The sequence below is a fragment of the Diuraphis noxia genome, unplaced genomic scaffold, assembly GCF_037042655.1.
Source record: "Diuraphis noxia isolate RWA-SAM2 unplaced genomic scaffold, SU_Dnox_SAM2 contig0008, whole genome shotgun sequence".
In the NCBI taxonomy this organism is placed as follows: Eukaryota; Metazoa; Arthropoda; class Insecta; order Hemiptera; family Aphididae; genus Diuraphis; species Diuraphis noxia.
Window position 1 is genome coordinate 4,643,624 of NW_028301718.1, and position 18,819 is coordinate 4,662,442.

Sequence of the window (18,819 nt, forward strand, 5' to 3'; positions counted from 1 at the left end):
CTCAAGTGTATTTTTTTTTTTTTACCAATCTTGGACACAAATCACTTAAAATTAAAATAATGGGAAGCTTGTCGAAATTTATGAAAAATGAAAATAATTGATACAAAATTATATTTAACCATATTATATAGTACCAGCCTTGCCTGTTTCCATTGCTTTGGAAATGTCCCCTCTACGAGACAGCTGCTAAACGTTCTTAAGAACATCTGTGGCTGTAGCTTAATTGCATTCTTCAGTACTTCATCGGAGATTCCATCTGGCCCAGGTGCTTTCCCTACTCTTAGTATCTTCCCGGCACATTCGAGCTCCCGAGGCGTGATTGGAGGTACAGGTGTGTTTGGCCAACTAGCCCTCTCGTCCGGCCAAGGGTGTGCCGGGAAAAGCCCGGCCACAATACTAGGAACCAGGTTTGACGGGACAGGCATCCGTCTTCCTATATTCCTCATGACGATTTTATATGGGGTCCTCCGCAAATCGTAATCAACTTCTGCACATAGCTGCTTCCAACTGTTTTCTTGACTTCTTCCTATTGCAACGCGTAGATTTTTTTTTTACTTCTTTGAAATTCCGGTGTTCGTCCTCGGCTGGACCTCGTTTTACTGCTCTTCGATAGCGTTTTCTGGCGGCAAAAACTGTTTTTCTCATGTTCGCGATTTTTGGATCCACCAATATTGGGGTTTATGGTGTCTCTGTGTGTAGTTTCGCTTCGGCATAGATGTGTTGCAAGCAGACGTAAGAACCTCCATGAGGTCGCTCCCATTGGTGGGCGTATTATTATTGTTGAGGTATTCCTTCAGTTTTTGGGTGTTGAAGTTTCCTCCACGCCCACCCCTTGAGTTTCTCGGCTTTCCCATGTGCATTGCTACATTATAATGCAAGTACTTATGGTCGATCCTTATTGATTCTTCATTCAGCATCACCCTCCATCCGGTAACTTACGCTGGCGTTAACCGTGATGCGAATGTAACGCCGAGGACTGAGCTACTATAGGTCATCTTTCAAAGGTTGGCATAGAGCCTCTATTGCACACAAATAATAAGTTCAGAGTAGCTATAAGTGCCGAGAGTTCATCACCTCTTTGGTCATTAATTTCTGATCCCCATTCGGCATTTTTAGCATTGTAACAGGAATATCTCCAGAACCGTATCCATGCATATCCTTTTCCAGGTTTCCCATTCTGTTCTGGATTTGCTCCCTTTTTAAGCAGCTCAATGCGGCCTTAACCCCCGTGTCTGCGTACCAGTCTTCGCAAGTTTTGTTTTGTTCACTAATAATTAGTACGTTTGCCATTTTTTCAGTAGCTGTCTGTAGCATCAACTGTTGCGCCACTTTGCAACAATTCAGATTAATTTTTAGAAATTTTGTGGTAATTTTGTGGGGAGTGTTCTTCCAGTCACTGTTGTTGACTAGAATTGCGCTTTGGGATAACTCTGTCATCCGGTTGGCGATCGTGTGGCTTGTTTCTTTGCATCGCAACCTAACCTAACGTCTAACCTACTGATCCATTACTTAATTTCACTTGTGGAAGCACAGTTATCTAAATAGACATATTATCTACAATTCACCTGTTTAATTATAAAATATTATAAAAAACATTGTTGTAGGTAATTAACTAATGAACACAGGCAGGATAATTGATCAAATTTTGGGGGGCTTAACATGTTTGTCTGATCCATGTAAACCTATATTTTTCATGTAAACATATATTTTTAGACTCTTCAACTGTCTGGTGTGGTTTGATTACGTTTTGAGGTGGCTTAAGCCCCCCAATGGCCAATATTCATCCTTGCTAAGGAGATCAAATAAAACAAATACGAATTGTCTCTCAATATACATTAGGTACCTTAAATTTAATTGTATCGTTAGTAACACGAAAATTAAGATACACAAGATACGAAACGATAGTAGGTTAAGTTAGTTTATTGTTATTATATTTATTTTTTTTAAATATTTTTGTATTAAATTTGACGCCCTCTAAATCCGGTCGCGGATACACCTAAAAATAGGTTGTGGATCACCTGCTACACGAATTCCAAAAATCGAATCAAAACAGTTTCATATTTCATTATTTTTACTTTCTAAACTAGTGTGAAAATGCATGAATTCCTGAATTCTTAGTGTCAATATATAATTAGCACTGGCATAAATTGGGTAGTGCGAATGTAACACTCTGTACAATCACATTTCAAATATTCTTGCAAGTTTATATTTCTACACCACCAGAATGGTATAGCCACGTATAGTTTCTATTTTCAAGTCTATATTTGATTATTAAACAAGATGGCAAACTTCCGAAATACAGTGTGTATTCATAAGTCGGAAACACTATATCTTAATATCTTTACAAATATTTAAGTAAGTATACTTGAATTCTGTTTGTTGTTGCTGCTTAACAAACATAGTTATAAGTTATAACTATGTTTATAACTTATAACTTATTAAGCTAATTAAACTATTTTCAGGCAATTTCATATTTTCATGTATGCGCATAATTTTTTTTTTTTTTAATGGCAACCCCAACCTTTTGAGCGTTTACTTTGCACACACAAGAGTAAATGTTATCATGTTAAATCGTCTATATTGACCTCCTTAGAACACTACCGACTGCAGCCAACTTAATGGTATTATCCTCTGAAATAAAAAAATATTGAAGATTCACTATTTCACTAAAACTTACCATCCTATTACTATCATATTATTTTTATTTTTCTAATATTAGTATACCTACAACTACGCTAATGTTTCAACTGAAAAATAATAAATTAACTGTTAGTAATTAAGTTTGGCGTTTTTAGACAATTTTAGTGTTTGTTCTAGATTGGGCCCTGGGCCCATCAAATTTATGTAAGCCTTGAGGTTTGTACTCACACAAAACACAAAACCAAATTGGTATTTAATTCAGTGGTATAAGCTATAAGGTCTAAAATTTAACCTAAATCTAGAACTACGACAATAATCACTAGTCAGTGACATTTTCTTAGCAGTACCCTTATTTCAGAAAACTGGTCACTACCACAGTCGTCTAAGACTGTGGCAATGATCATAATAACAGATGATATCACAAGTAACAAGTAATATAATATTCTAAAATACAGCCCCCAAATCTATAGAATCACAAATAAGCTACATATAGTATGAATTTTCTCTTAATCTGACCCAATACCATTATAATATACCTTAAGATTTTTAAATAATGTTATTCATCATTATAACTGATTCCAAATATTAATCTCAGTTAAAAGAATTGTTTCAAATTCAATTCAATGAGCGTACATAATCTTAAATATATTACAATCATAAGAAAATGTTTTATTAATACACATAAACAAAAAAAAATTTAAAAAAAAGTGATAAAATACAATGGAAATAATATTAAAATACAATAATTATTCACAATTTTATATGACAATATTCATAATTATGTTGATGTCGACAAAAAAATAATTGATTACTTCCTTTTATCGCTCGTCCTATGCGTATAATATGACTATGTTAAGAAAAAATTTTGAATCAAAATAAATTAGGAAATATAATATTGCAATAATAAACCTTAACTACACCTAGTAAGTAACAAGTAACAAATATTAATATTTCTATTGATTACCCTTAATATTTACACAAAAAACATAATCTCAAGTTGCCAACGATTATAGTAACATTGATAATTGAATATAAATATTATTATTTTCTTATACATACACTCTCATTAAGGCCATAATTGAAAACAAATTTTGGGAGAGATAGAGAGTTTAACATTTTTTCATTATAGATACAAGACATTCATTATTTTTACTTTAAAAATATAAAACTCTTAATTCTCCTAATTACTGTATTATTGAAAATATTAAATTATTCTTAATAGTTAAAAAATAATATTCACTGCTAAGGTTTCCAACTATTGAAAAATTTTGAAGCAAGAAGTCTGTAACTCTGAGTTATAGCTATAAACCCTAGTAAATAACAATTTGAACAATAATGGATTGTTTTTATTTCAACTATTTAATTATTATTACGCCTATCTAAATAACTCATTTAACTGTCTAAATTATTTTAAGATAATAATAATTAAAAAGGATATCTTTTATGGCGTGATTCAGTTCGTTCGGACCATTCTTTTGGATGAGGAGATTTTTCCTGCAAATAAAAATCCTGTTATTAATACATTCTGCTGGTATTATAACTGATTTGCTACAGATTTGAAAATACTAACTCTACTAGATCGATGCTTATCGCCCACCAACTCATCATGACGAATATCAGCTGATGATTTTACATCTAGTAGTAAAAACAAAATAGAATCAAATTTAAGATAACAGTGAACTATTTTATTTTCACTTTCTAATCCCACACACAACATAGCAAATTTGTATTCAGGCAGAATTAATACTCAAGTAAATTGACCAATAAGAAAGGTTAAAGTAAAAAATAATATATAGGGCAGCTAATAAGCTTTTATCAATAGTTTAATTTTAAAGTGAATTATATCTATGAACAAATATTAGTTTTAGAATTAAAACATCGACAAAGCCTAGAAAGTGCTCTAGGGCTGTTGTAGATAATATTATTTCCTTTAAGTATGATAACAGGTCACTCTAATATTAAAGCTAAAAACACAAAATTGGTTTTGCTAAAAGCAAACTTACTATGTAGTACATGGGTTAGAAAAGGGAAAAAATTTTGCAATGACATAATCTTAATAACATAATAAAAAATAAATTCAGCTTTTCAATATCAACTTACGTTTATCATCTTCTTTACGTCTCTTTAATTCAGGTGTAGTTTCTTCACGTCGTTCATGCTAAAACAAAAATAATTGTTTTACTTAAAATAACTATATTAGTAATTTTATAATTAAACTAAACATACTCGTTTGCGACTTAGTTTACGATCTTTACGAGGTTCCTTAAGAGATGTTGAATCAGTAGATTGCGATTTTTTAATCTTCTTTTCTTTTTTCTCAATCAAAGTTGAACCGTTTGTCTCAGATTTGACGTCAGGATTATGCTTCATGAGCTGCTGTGATTTAAAAAGGATAACAAAAATGCAAACCAAAAATAACAATATGTATATATATATGATACCATATAACCAAAGTATATAAGCTATAGTTAACAATATCTTTTCTTTTTTTCTCCAAAAACACGAAAACATCAACCAAAATTTTATTTATTTAAAGGGATCGATTAACAATATTTAATTTACTAACGCAGATGATAAATAAGTGTAAATAAAAAACAAGGTTGCTCTTCAATCTTCGCCGAAAGTAGGTGTTCAGCTACAACAGCTATTCATTGTTCCATTGTGATTGAACGAACCAATTTCAATACATATTCGAAAATTTCAGTAATAATTGTAGTAACAACAAATTATTGAGGAAACATCATTCAGGTGACAATCAAAACACCATAAATTTAAGCTGCTTGAGAAATTGTTTGAGAGATGAGACTACTTATTATTTGTTTTGTGAATATCAGGAGGAATGGAATTGTGATTATGTTGGCTCCATACTTCAGTTCTTACCTTCGTAATTGGACTGGTGTCTAATTTTTTTCGTTTTATATCTGAAAAAATTAAGTTATTTAAGTTTTTTCAAATTTACTGCAATTCTATAAACTTTGAAATTTATATTTTATGTCTTAAATGCCGCCTTAATTTTTCAACTAATCTAGAGCCCAATAATTATTCATAGGGGATTGTATTACATCAGATATAAAAATGTATAAATGTTTTATTCAAACAAATTTCTTCACAGGAAAATTCTGGGGCTTTTTATTATATAAAATTTTTGATTTTGATAACTATTTTTATCTTAAAGAAGAAGACTTCTTGCAGGTCATAATAAAATATGATTTTTTATTTTATTTCAAATAATGGTATGAAATAATTTGTATAAAAAAAGCTTATTTTTAAAAACATTAAAAATAAAAATATTTAAAAAAAGAGTACAATGTGGCCTACTTTGATAATATTACCCTATATTAAATTTAAAAAAATAATATTAAATTTGGTTGATTCAACAGAACAGGATCATTATTTCCATAAAATATATTTTGAGGACAAAATTACATTTTCACCAAGTGTCTTGTTTTAACACTATTTAATTATACTTTATCACTCACCTTTTTCGTCAGCAATGTGAGAACCATTACTTGCCACATCTACGACACAAACTGATATTTGTGATAAATTTGCCCTAGGGATCTGAACTTTATTATGATTATTGGCAGGTTGACTGACTGAAGCAGTAGTAAGTACTTGTGTTTTGGCCACATCAATCTGATTAATTAAAGCAATATCAAACATTTATAAATTATATTACACTCATGGTGAAAAAAAAATAGTTAAGATTATAAACTAACATAAGAATCTTTTACTTTGTCAACATTATCATCTCTTTGTCGTTTTTCTCTTTTCTTTTCACTTGATTCATCAGATTTTTCTTCCTTCAAAGTTTCTGTAATATTTTCTTGTACTATCGCTTTTTCACTAAAAAAAATGTCAAAAACATAGGTAATCATAAGATTAAAATTTAAAAATTTATGAAGTTTAGGATTTATTGACTCACTTGACTTTTTCGGCATTCATGATTTTAATAGGTCGTTTTTCTATTTTCACTTTGCTATCAATAACCTTCTTTTCAGCTTCAACCCATTCTAAAATATAATTATGGTAACTAGGAATAAAATACAAAAAAAAAGTTAAAACATTGTATTCACCTGTTGATGATGTTCCATTAATAACTTTAACGACAGGAAGTGGTGGAGTTTTGGCTTCAGGTACTGTATCTTCATCTTTTTTCTTAATAGATTGATTATTTTTTGTAACATCAGACTTATTATCAACTATGTTTTTTATTTGACTTACCTGTAAAAATGAATTATGTTGTTAATTACAAGCCTCATTTGGTTAAAAAAATAATTATACCTTTTCAATAACAAGATGGAAATCACCGTCCTTGAGAAATTGACTAGCTCTACCTTTAAGTAGCCCACAATATGATGTTGCTAAAGTATACAGATCTTGTCGTTTATCCTTTTCATCTTCTCTTACCTTTTCTACCTTTTTTTCAATTAATGTGGCTAATTTTGCCAAAACAGGAAAATGATTGACAATTTTGATAAGAATAATCAATGAGTTACGAATTTGTACATAATCCTTGGACTCTAAACAAACCATCATGGCCTAATAAACAGAATAAATATTTCATATATTTTAAATTAGTATACATTTTTAGATATATCCACTTGATTCGACTCACTTTTGTAATCTTGTAATGCCATTTATGACAAACATGTCTGAAGTTTTCATAACCTACATGATCATTATTAGATTGAACAAATTGATCACTATTCTTACATTTAGTCACAAATCCAGGATAAGTAGCACATTCTTTTTCAAATATATCTTTAGTAGAATGCCAACGAGTTACATTTTTTAACATTTCATTTAGAAATATGCCATAACGATGTGCTTCATTTTCTGTACAGAGTGTTACTGAATACGTTATATCACAAAACAACTAAAATTAAAAAATATATATACTACTTAAATAGTTTATATTTAAAGTTTTGAATGATTAATATCGTCATACTCTATCATAGCATAAAAGAGTTGAAAAATTAGCAGTTTTCAATGAATGTAATGTTTGAACAAATTTAGCACAATACATAGCATCTGTATGAGTGAAAATGCATCGGGGAAATAAACACAATTGTAAAAACTGAGTAATAGTCTCATTTTTTGCTGCTTTAGCTGAACGAGATAAAAACCAGGAATCTTTTTCCTGAAAATATATCAACACATATTATAGAAAATATATATGTATAAATAAACATTGTTTTTACCTGATTCAACATAAAGAATATTTTTTCAACATGTTCTTGTTGTTTTTTTTTTTCATCATTCAATTTAGCAATGGTAATTCCTAATCGTTCTTGTTCTTTTTTCACTTTAGTACTCTATAACGATACATGATAATACCACTAAGTATAAGATTTAAAATTATACTTGCACACAATTAGCATCATAATTACATTCATACGATTATATAAATCTATGGTTATAACATTGATTATAGAATATTCTATAATCAATGGTTATAATATTATAACTAGGAATACAAGTGGAACTGGTCTACAATATCCTTTTTACTGATCAGTGATCACCAACTAACTGATAAAAAAAGATAAAGTAGCCGATAACAACAAAACACACCACAACATATTGGATTAAAAATAGATACCAAATCTGGTTTTTTCATCAAATACATTGTTTTTAATAATAGTGTTTACACAATCAAATTTAAACACATATCAAGATCAAGATGGTATCCATGAGTATGAATAAAAAGAAATTAAAAATGAATAGTCTGAGCGCCTGGCCAACAAAAACGATCGAGAAGAATAGATTGAGTAAAAAACTAAAACTATGTTTAATATAATGTCATTCTCAACTTCACTGGATTTATAGAATTGAAATTATCAGTATAATTGTAAAATGAGGTGAAATTCTCATCTTGGGAAAAGTCCTATTTTTGAGGTTAGAAAAAATATTTAATATAAAGCTAATGAAACCAAACTGTTTAATAAAAAATAAATATATATTATATTGTTAAGTACAAAAGATAGTTTTAAATTCTCTTTATAATATGATAAAAATTAATTAATCCTTTAAACCTTTAAATACTCCTAGATTTAAAGCAATAAATAATAGTATATAATAAATACCTATTTATTGATAATATGATATTATTATTTAACCCTAATGTGAATATTGACAAAATTTTAATACATAATATCATCTTGTAAAGGCATACAACACAATTAATTAAACCGCAACACAAAATGAGTCTCAAAAAATATAACTAGTTCCCAAAAGAAATATTTTTACTGTTACCATTAAAATATAAGTGAAAATCCATTCAACATAGATAACACTAATTTTAAGTCATTAAAAAACAACATTACTGAGAGAAAAAAAAATCATAATATTTACTCTTTTGAATGACAACATACATTTTATATCTCATATTCCATAGCTGAATAATATTCAGTCTTTTTATTTATAAATATAAAAAGTAGCTTAATAGTTTTATTATAAATATTAGTAGTATTTAAAGTTTAGATGAGTGGAGTAATGGCCCAACATTTTGAGGGGTAACTCTGTATTAATTTTCTATATTCTTCAGAACTCATTTTTTAGTAAAATCAACCAAACTTTTGGAATAAGAAATTACAAATGCATGTAATCATAAAAAAAGTAAAAATGATTATGTTAAGAAATACTAAAAATGTTAATATTTTATTAAATAATGAATGTCTCATGTTAAATGAATCACTTTATGTATATCTATTAAATATATATGATCAAAATGAAACTTACAGCTTGTTTAGAATCTCCCATTGCTGAAGACTGAGCTTTGAGTTTATTTATTTCTCGTTTATAAGCTTCATTTGGAACACATAAGTCATATAAAGTTAATGACCAAAATGTAACTAAAAATCCAGGCGATACATCTTCCCACACTTTTTCAGGGTGGAGTGGCACAACAGATTTGACAATAGATGACATCACTTCTTTATGAGCTTCTGCATACTTGGTTTGCCGAACAGCTAATGATTTTTTTGCATTAGGGTCAGCTTTACGCAAAGCATCAAAACGAGTCTATAATAAATTATTAATATTTAACAATTTTTTTTTTTTTTTTATAAATAAGTAGTAAATATAATACTTACATTAATAGAATGATTAAACATAGGCCTAGCCAGAAAAAATGCAACATCCATATGAACATGATGTTGATCTAGTAAATCATGTACAGATGGCAAGTGGTTGATATATTCTTCCATTGAAAATGTAGACCCCAAAAAGGTACCATATTGAACCAATGTGTCTTGGCACTACAAATGTTATTTATTATGATAGATAAAATATATAACATATCTTTAAAGACATATATATATATATATAAAGGATAGTATACTAAAGTAAACAATGTGATACTTGTGACAAATAAATGTGTGGTGTACTTTAAGAAGATAAAATGATAGTAGTAGTTATATGGGGGGAAAGGAGATTGTTTAAACCATTGATACTTATGATAACCATGGATATTGCAAAAACACTATAGCTAGTGTAGGCAAAAGATGTATTGATCCTGTAATAAGCACAAATCTAGAAATCAAAAAATGGGGGGTTGGCTAACCTTTTTTTCAGAAAAATACAACTAAAATTTTAATACATAATAGATTATGGATAACATTATTGATCAGATTTGAAAAAACTAATACATTTATTATTTATATTTTAAATTTAGCTGCGTAGAACTCCAATCAAACAGTACAGCCTATTTCTCTCTGCTTTTTCTAAACCTTCATACTCATATACATTATCTACTTAGAGAAAATTGCTGCACAAAAACTCATATATCCTATAACGGCTATAACATAACAGATATCCCTCATTCCTCAGACAAAAATAATCTAAATTTACTATTTACACATTCATAAAGATTACTGTCCAACCATAAAGTCTTATTTTCCTTTAAAGATTGATCAATCTGGAAAGCCAAAAAAAAAAAGGGCCTAAAAGAAAAACTTTCATATATTAATCTATACTGACTACAGTAAACGTTTCAAAACCAACATAGTATTTAAGCGTCATAGAAATGTATACAACTCAGCTTTCTCCAACAAAAATTAAAAATTCTTGTCTTCACCCTTACTGCAGCCATCAAGTGTTCTCTCATGCCGAAGTCTAATATAAAATCACCACATGCCCAAAAAAGAAGACTCTTGGTTTTGATCTCATGCCCTACAAAGAAGCCTAACAATTCCCAAGGAAAATTTCAAAACTCCTTACAAACATTTTTTATGCAATTATAATTGCCTTCCCCTTGAATTTACAACCACCCCTTTAAGAACACAACTATACATAACTTTAATCAAAAGTAATCAACCATCATGTTCAGGCTTTAGTTTGGGATATTGACAGAATAATTGGACGGTTTTCGGAAAAAGTAGCACCATTGATTATAAATTGTATTTATAATCAATGGTAGCACTAATCAAAAAGATACTTTTAGGAGAAGAGCTATGACCTCAATAAAATAAAATATTTTTACTTTTGTTTGAATATTTCTATGAATTATATTTTAATAGAAAAATAGTAAAATAATTTAAACATTAAATAATGTATTATTTAAGCGGGTATTTTTTTTTTTAGTTTAATGACCTGCAACTATAATAAAATTATCTCAAACAATTTGATTTTTTCACATAATATTTGATGAATATTAATAATTTCTCTTGCTAATAACATGAGTATCTAAATTAATTATCATGGACATTTTTAATTTCAATGAAACAAAAACAAGAACTACCTAGGTGTGTGAAAGTTATATTTAATTTTGTGACTTGTGACCATTGATAGATGTGATTAATTATTGCTCTACGGCATTTGAAAATTATGTAATAACAAACAAACATCTCTAAATAACAGGGATACTATATGATAGCGCATAAAATGTACCACAAAATAGATACCTAATCTGAAGATAAAAATTTTACTTTTGTCCCTTTTCTCGAAAACCCTCCAATTGATATTATTATATATGTGAGAATTGGGGTTTGTAGTATTGAGAATCAAGCATTGTAAGAATTCTTCAAAGCATAATATTACCGTTGTCTAGCACTGAACTTAAAAACAAATTGCCTACACTATAACGTTCAAACCACAAAAAAAAAAAATATTCATAATAAACATCTTATATAACTAATAAATAAACATCTTACTTGATCGTAGAGCTGCCCAGCAAGTTTGATATGAATAGATTCATGTTCTTTATAAATAACACTATGCCTTTGTTGAGCAATTAACAAACATAAAGCAACAGCCAAATTATTATCTAATAATGATTCTTTCAGTCTTATAGAAGATTTCTTAGTATTTCGAATCTGATTGTAATAACCAGCCTAAAATAATAGAATATTGATTAAGTTTTATTTATACATAAAATAGTTCATGTTTTGTTACCTCAGTTTTTAAATAATCACCACCGGACATGGCTTCAATTTGATCAGGAGTTATTTGTTCCATAACCTCAACACCAGCCATTCTCAACACAATTTCTTTAAGTATAAGAAGATCCAAACTACACAAATTCAGATTTATAAGTGTATAATTTAAAAATAATAATTTACTAGATTTTATTTATAAAATGTATACCTATTTTCTGTTTTTAATTGATTAGCTACATATTGAAGAATTCCTGTAAGTTCTACAGGGTGCTTTTTAAATATGGCACCACAAAATGAAGCTGTACTTTGAAGCCATACTGAAATGGAAGTACCATCATGTTTCACTCTATCTTGGCCACTTTTGCCTAATGTTTCAACAATACAATATCCAAGAACATCAAACGATAAACTTGTCATGTACTTTAAGCATTCAACCACAATACTAGCTAAATTATCAAATACTTGAATTTGTCCCAGTATCTAAAAATATATGATAATATTTAACATCAACTTTGGTTCAATAATATAAAATATAGTGATAAATATATTAAATTTAGTATTTACATAATCAAATAAATAGCCAGGTGCATAATGTGATATTTTTCCAATGACACGACTAGATGGTTTGGTATTATCTTTGCAAAGACGTTTCATTATAGATCTAGCTTTTTTCTGTACATCAACTTTTTTTGTTAATAATTTTGGATGATATTTGTGAGTATCATTTTTCCAACTGTTATAAAGTGCATACCTGTATTTAATACAGAAAATAATTAAAATAAATAAAAAAAACTCTATTACATGGAACAATATAATACAAATAATACCTAATTAAGACTAAAAAAAAAAACAATTTTATTTTACAAATTACAAGTACCTGCAGTGATAAGGATAAAGTTGCAATAAAGTCCACAAATGTTCTGAAATACTACTTCCTTCCGCTAATGAAAGAGTAGGTAATAAGACACGATCTAATAATGATAATGTGTCAAAATAAAAACCAGTTTCAGATGGAGTATAATCTTTATTTTTAATTCCTTCCTAAATTATAGATAAATCAAAATTAATGTATTTGTATTCTTGTTATTATTTACTAAAAATATAGTTAAATTATAAATATAAAATTTAAAACACTTACATTAATTAATGCCTCTCTAACAATTCGGACAATTTTAAACATAAGAACAGGATCACGGTGTAATCCAGGACCTAATGTTATTAACATAGGTAAAACTACATCATGAAACTCTTCTAGTGTCAAAACATGTTTAAGAGAACGTGAATTTGGTTTAACACCCATTGAATGTTTTACAGATTTTGAATGAAGATTAAAAACCCTATAATATGTTAGACATCAAATAATAATTTACAATAGCAACAAGGAAATTGTATACAAAATAATAATAACACTTACTGATTATAAACAGGTTTAATGACTTGATTTATAAGAGAACATAGTGCATCACCAATAGGAGGATATTCTACAGCATAGTATTCTGGAAATCTTTTAATTAATACTTGAGCAGTATTCCAATCACCAATTTCTAACATAGCTTCACAAAGACAAAATTTTTGATTTTCTTCAGGCTAAAATTGTAAATCAAAAAAATATAACAAACAAAGTAATAAAAAAAATTAAAACATACTATAGGCTGAATATTATCATCAGTAGTTTCAGATTCTGGTGCTTTAGTTATGACCACATTTGATGATTTTCTCAGATAATCTTGTCCATTTTTCATATCTTTTTCCCAATTTGTTTTAATATCTTTATCATCTGGAGTTAACTAAAAAATAAAACATGAAATAAACAACTGAAAAATAAATAATAATATAATATAACCCTAGTCTTATTTACCCAAGGATAAATATTATCCAGCTCAATTAAATTGTATTGAATTAATAAAGCAATCAATCTGTAAGATGAGCGAGTTAAATTATTCACTTGTCGTAATTTAAATGCTAATACTTCAGTTAGCCTTTGTGATTCAGGCATATAATCATGTAGTAATGGAATAAAAAAATGTTCAGCTTTATTGTCTGTATGGTGTTCAAATGAATCTAAAATGATATCTAACACACGATTTGGGTCCAAGTTGAAACAACCAATCAATGATTTAATAATCTCAACCATGATTTTAGGATCCATATTATCAGAATTTAATTCTGTAATTAATTTGGAATAGCCTTCAGATTCTTCGCGAAATAAATTATATTTTCGCTGTTTATAACTAATAAAAAAAAAGTTAAATCAATATTTGAGATCATACATACTAATGAATTTAATTTAAAAAAAAATAAACAACTCACAAAAGTTTAGTTTTAATTTTAATAAATTTTGTAGAAAAAATATTATTTAATAACTTTATGTCCTTTAATGAGTCAATTTCTAATCGTTCTTTAAGTAATTTGTCAGTAAATAACTATGAAAAAAAATAACACAAACATTATATTGTATTAGTTATTGAAGAGTTAATTTAAAATAGATATAAACCTTTTGCGATTCCTTGATAAAATTGCCAAAATATTCTCTTTCTGATCCCCCATTATCTGAAAGGGCTGTGTCAGTATCTAAGTAATTGAAGACATCCATCACCACAGAAGCAATTTCTTCATTTAAACACTAAAACACGTACATATAAATAAATAAATAAATAAATAAAAAATGTGATTCTTATAAAATATTCTTAAACGTAATATAATTAAGCTTTAATTTATAAATATAAACATGTATTCGAGTATTTCATACATTTAATTGGAACTGATAAAAATTAAGTTAGTGGTGGAAAAAGGGAAAGGCTTAAAGCAAAATTTGGTATAATCATTATACTTACTAAATCACTTAAAACAGATAAACCAAGGCTTGTTTTAATTTTTCCTTTAATACATGCAATCAAAAATGAAAGAATAGCTTTGGCCAAATCTGAAAACAATAATTTATAACATTAATAATAGATATTAATGAGTTAATTACATAAATTTATACTTTGAACATAATTAGGTAATTACAAAGATTACCCAGGTGTAAATATTTATTTTGAATAATTATTACAAGATAAATTTAAAGATAAAATTAAACTTTAAATAGTTTATTGATTAACGTACCAGTAGGACTGCCATTAGTTGTAATTGTTAGTGAAAATTCTGATTTAGCATTTTTAACAAATTCATGACATTTTGACAAACTAAAACAGATCAAAAATTATAACCAAACCAATTTTGTAACTACTGGAGAAGTATGTAGGAGCAAATTAAAATAACGTGAAAAAAATACAAACAATTCCGTTTTTTCGGTTGTTCCCCAACCTTCATACTTATCCATCTTTAAGAGCTTAATTTAAATTTTGAACAAATCGAAGTACCTAGAACCGAAACATTTCAATAATCACTATTTAATTAGAAGTATAATATATGAACAAATAAAAAGAAATATAATTTAACTCGGAACGTGTAGGAAATAAAACAAATCACAATTTTATCATTTATAGTTGAATAAAGATAAAACAATGAAGTGCAAGGAAAACAAACTTGACGCTAATATCGTGGCGGAAAAAAACATAACTGTGATTTTCATTCGAAAACACACGCGGTTTGATAATCAACTCAAGAGTCAAAGAGGTTGTAATTCCAAGTAGTACAACCACAGAGTAGATAGTAGTACAACCACAGACTTGAGACTTCTGTACCATACTACCATCATAGAACTTACAGTACCACGTCAGTCCACAGAATATATATTTCATATTTTCATGTATTCTGTGTCTATAATGGTCTATACCATATAAACTATATTTATATTACTAACTATAGATAAGTAACTCGGGCCTTTAGTTGAAGCCGGGTTCCTCCATCTTCTCGGTTGGCTAATAGCATGCTATATTATGTATTTATGATAAATATTAATTGATGTCGTATTGTATTTTTTTATTTCTAGACTTGTTGTTTGTAACAAAAAATAATTATTTTATGCACATAATTTTTTCATAATTATTATATTTTACCTTTAAAAAAATATATAATTTCATTTATTCCTTGACATTTTGTGTATGCCAACTAATGTTTTGTCGGCCATCAAAATGGCGGTCGTCCCCATGTGAGCTTCACTGTCAACAATATAAGAGTACCTTATTTACTTAGTATAGAAGTCTAAAGTAGTATAAGTACAACAATACTATAGATAATACATTAATACATAAACATAATATCAAATACATTATATTTGACTGCAAGACCACATCACTGTTGCTCTATAGACTAAAATTGTGATATTCATGGTATTCAGGAAAAAAAACTATCCGTTTTTGTAGACGCATAGCACATTATATATATATATATATATATTAATAACAATACAGATTAACGTCGTTCAAAAATAAAGAGATATAGTAACTACAACTGTCAACTGTTGTCATAGCTAGAACCAGAATAAGCTACACGCAACTCGCCCACTCCATCCTCATGTTAGTCATCTCCAGGCTTCAGGGAATGTGCCCCATTATGCAAGCATGCAACCTTTCAAATGTTTCAATCGATCATATCGTTACCAGAGGAGGCCGAAAAAATGGCCACGGAACCCCCCCCCCCCCCCCCCAAAAAAAAAAAAAACCAACGGAAAAAAAGCCCAAGAAAATAAAAGTGCAATCATTGTAAATTTTAATATTTTATAAAATGTGGCTGATTGTTGATTATACAATGGATTTACAATCATACAATATTTTTATTTCTGTGATAGAAAATACATTTTTAACAGAACATAAGAACAAAATATTCACGTTTCTAGACTTGTGGTAACATAATAATATAGATTGTATTGTTAACTATCACACGTACAAATCTAGTGTTGAATTAACAACAAAACACTTATTAAGGGTTAATTAATTTTAGGTTAAAATTTAAAAAAAAAATACCTAATTAAATACTATTTATATTATTTAAAATATGTATCTATAAATAAATGTAAATATATTATGTATAATATATTTTTTTGGGCTTTTTTTCCGTGGCCATTTTTTCCGCGATTCCGTTACCAATGAATTGTAAACATCCTAAAATATTTCATTTTGTTTTTCTCAACCTTTATTTTTCTGTGTAACAAACTAACAACTGTAAAATAATAACAGTAATAACCCAAGATGTTGAAACCTTTACTCTAAATAATCATAATTCAAATAATAATAATAGTAATAAAAATAATGTTGACTTTTAAAATATGTTTAATAAATATTTGAAATAATAATCACAATAATTACATTAATATTTATTCGAAGTAAAAATACTCTTTTAATTTCATCAATCAGAGGTGACTATTTAATATTCGCTGATAAGTTTTGATCTCAAACAATCCTCCAGAGTCCAGAGACATAAAATTAAATATACCAGTAGCCAGTAGGCATGTTTGTTTATCACTCACTAGTGGATAAAAGTGGAACTTTTTTAAAACTTTAAATAGTATGATCTAAACCGCAGTCGTTTTAAAACATTTATTCTTGAGCTTAATCTCCATGCAAACTGTAAAGTTTTTTTTTTTTGAAAATTCACGTTATTGTTATTATGCGAGTCTGTGCAAATAAAATCAATGGCGGTGACGAATTAATATGTATACCTTTAACAGGGGTGTTTCCATAGGGTATATATTATATACTACAACTATACGCCGTATAGGTATTTCAAGATTTTTTTTCAATATTTGTAAAGATTTACGAAATATACGTAATATAAAAAGGATGTATAAGTTATTTGGTATACAATTTACCGCTCTTTACTTCTATAAACCATAAGAAAAATATTTTTATTGTATTAAATGTTTATATTTGATGATAAAGTATACTATCAAAAAAATTAATGGGAACACCTCTGTGTGTTAATTCCTCGGTTTCCAGAGTTTGACAAGAATCACCTAGATCGAGTGTTACAAAGCATTTGCTAATGGAATCCTGCAATATGGGCCATGGAGGGTTCCTGCAGCTTAACATATTTTATTTGATCGGTCATAATGTTCAGTGTTCGAGTTAAAAAACACAACAAAAGCACAATTTCTAAGTATTAGCAATTAGCATCCTACCTAAGTAGCATTTTTAGCATTTAGCGTCGGTTTCTTTTAAACGTGTAATTCAACGGTTTAAAACGCGGTGTGTAGTCTGTCTTGTGTGAACCATGTTCTGTTGAATTTTTTGAACTTAAAATTAAATTATGGTTCATATTCGGTATTTCCAGACATTGAACGGTTCTGAAATGCGTTGATGCAAATTAAAGTTTAGGTGAACATGTTTTAATATCGTGGGTTAGTTTACACTGTTTACAGTGTGGTTTACGGTTTACAGCTTAGAGCTAGATCATCTTATGATCAAAGGTTTACAATTTCTCTGAATGATCACACTAGAACACATCATAATAAACAGCTTAAAGAACCATTGAGGTTCAACGCTGCCATCACAATAATTTACAAACATATTCCATTCTTCCCAATAGTACGCCATGTTTATCTGAGCCCTTTCTTGAATTATTCTTAAATCCTTCACGACTGAATCCCTACATCTAGTTATGGACAATGGACCTGCCCATAGGTCTTTTTTTACCTCTCATTTCAACCACCAGTGCTTGTTTGATGATTCGGCCATCCGCCCTCCATACGTCATGTCCTAACCAGTAACCATTAAAGTATTTCGCTTCTTGTATATGAAAGAATATTTGGTCTTCCGTATAGTTCTTGTAATTCGTTAATTTTTTCAAATTGTTCTGTTTCCCTTTTATTATATAGAGGTCCATAATTTTTTTCAATATTTTACCCATTAATATGTTCACA

The 18,819-nt window shown here is 28.5% G+C and overlaps 1 protein-coding gene across 4 annotated transcripts; it reads right to left on the reverse strand.

Annotated features, from left to right (window-relative positions):
• Positions 1 to 3,288: 3,288 nt before the first annotated feature.
• Positions 3,289 to 15,501, reverse strand: LOC149054303 (THO complex subunit 2-like). 4 transcript variants are annotated; one of them, XM_015508652.2, is made up of 30 exons: positions 15,296 to 15,501; positions 15,123 to 15,202; positions 14,852 to 14,940; positions 14,512 to 14,640; positions 14,328 to 14,440; positions 13,876 to 14,248; positions 13,664 to 13,804; positions 13,432 to 13,604; positions 13,156 to 13,354; positions 12,895 to 13,058; positions 12,582 to 12,768; positions 12,226 to 12,497; positions 12,034 to 12,151; positions 11,793 to 11,972; positions 9,735 to 9,899; positions 9,382 to 9,663; positions 7,845 to 7,958; positions 7,592 to 7,783; positions 7,259 to 7,519; positions 6,925 to 7,182; positions 6,717 to 6,798; positions 6,566 to 6,653; positions 6,360 to 6,486; positions 6,120 to 6,276; positions 5,521 to 5,561; positions 4,867 to 5,016; positions 4,741 to 4,798; positions 4,211 to 4,275; positions 4,079 to 4,134; positions 3,289 to 3,476 (listed from the first exon to the last, which is right to left on the reverse strand). In XM_015508652.2, exons 1-30 carry the CDS (start codon positions 15,337 to 15,339, stop codon positions 3,449 to 3,451), a joined length of 4,386 nt encoding a protein of 1,461 aa, XP_015364138.2. In that variant the 5' UTR covers positions 15,340 to 15,501; the 3' UTR covers positions 3,289 to 3,448. The 4 variants fall into 4 exon arrangements, with proteins under 4 accessions (XP_015364138.2, XP_015364137.2, XP_015364136.2 ...); XM_015508651.2 differs by having other exon boundaries at positions 6,375 to 6,486; positions 6,717 to 6,864; XM_015508650.2 differs by having other exon boundaries at positions 4,867 to 5,013; positions 6,717 to 6,864.
• Positions 15,502 to 18,819: the final 3,318 nt, after the last annotated feature.

Excerpts from the sequence above, each read along its gene's own strand:
- LOC149054303 (XM_015508649.2), bottom strand. The coding sequence starts at position 15,339 with ATGGATAAGTATGAAGGTTGGGGAACAACCGAAAAAACGGAATT. Across the intron at positions 14,941-15,122 it reads AACTAATGGCAGTCCTACTG|ATTTGGCCAAAGCTATTCTT; the intron begins GTACGTTAATCA and ends TATTGTTTTCAG. Across the intron at positions 14,249-14,327 it reads AAAATTAAAACTAAACTTTT|TTATAAACAGCGAAAATATA; the intron begins GTGAGTTGTTTA and ends TTTTTTTATTAG.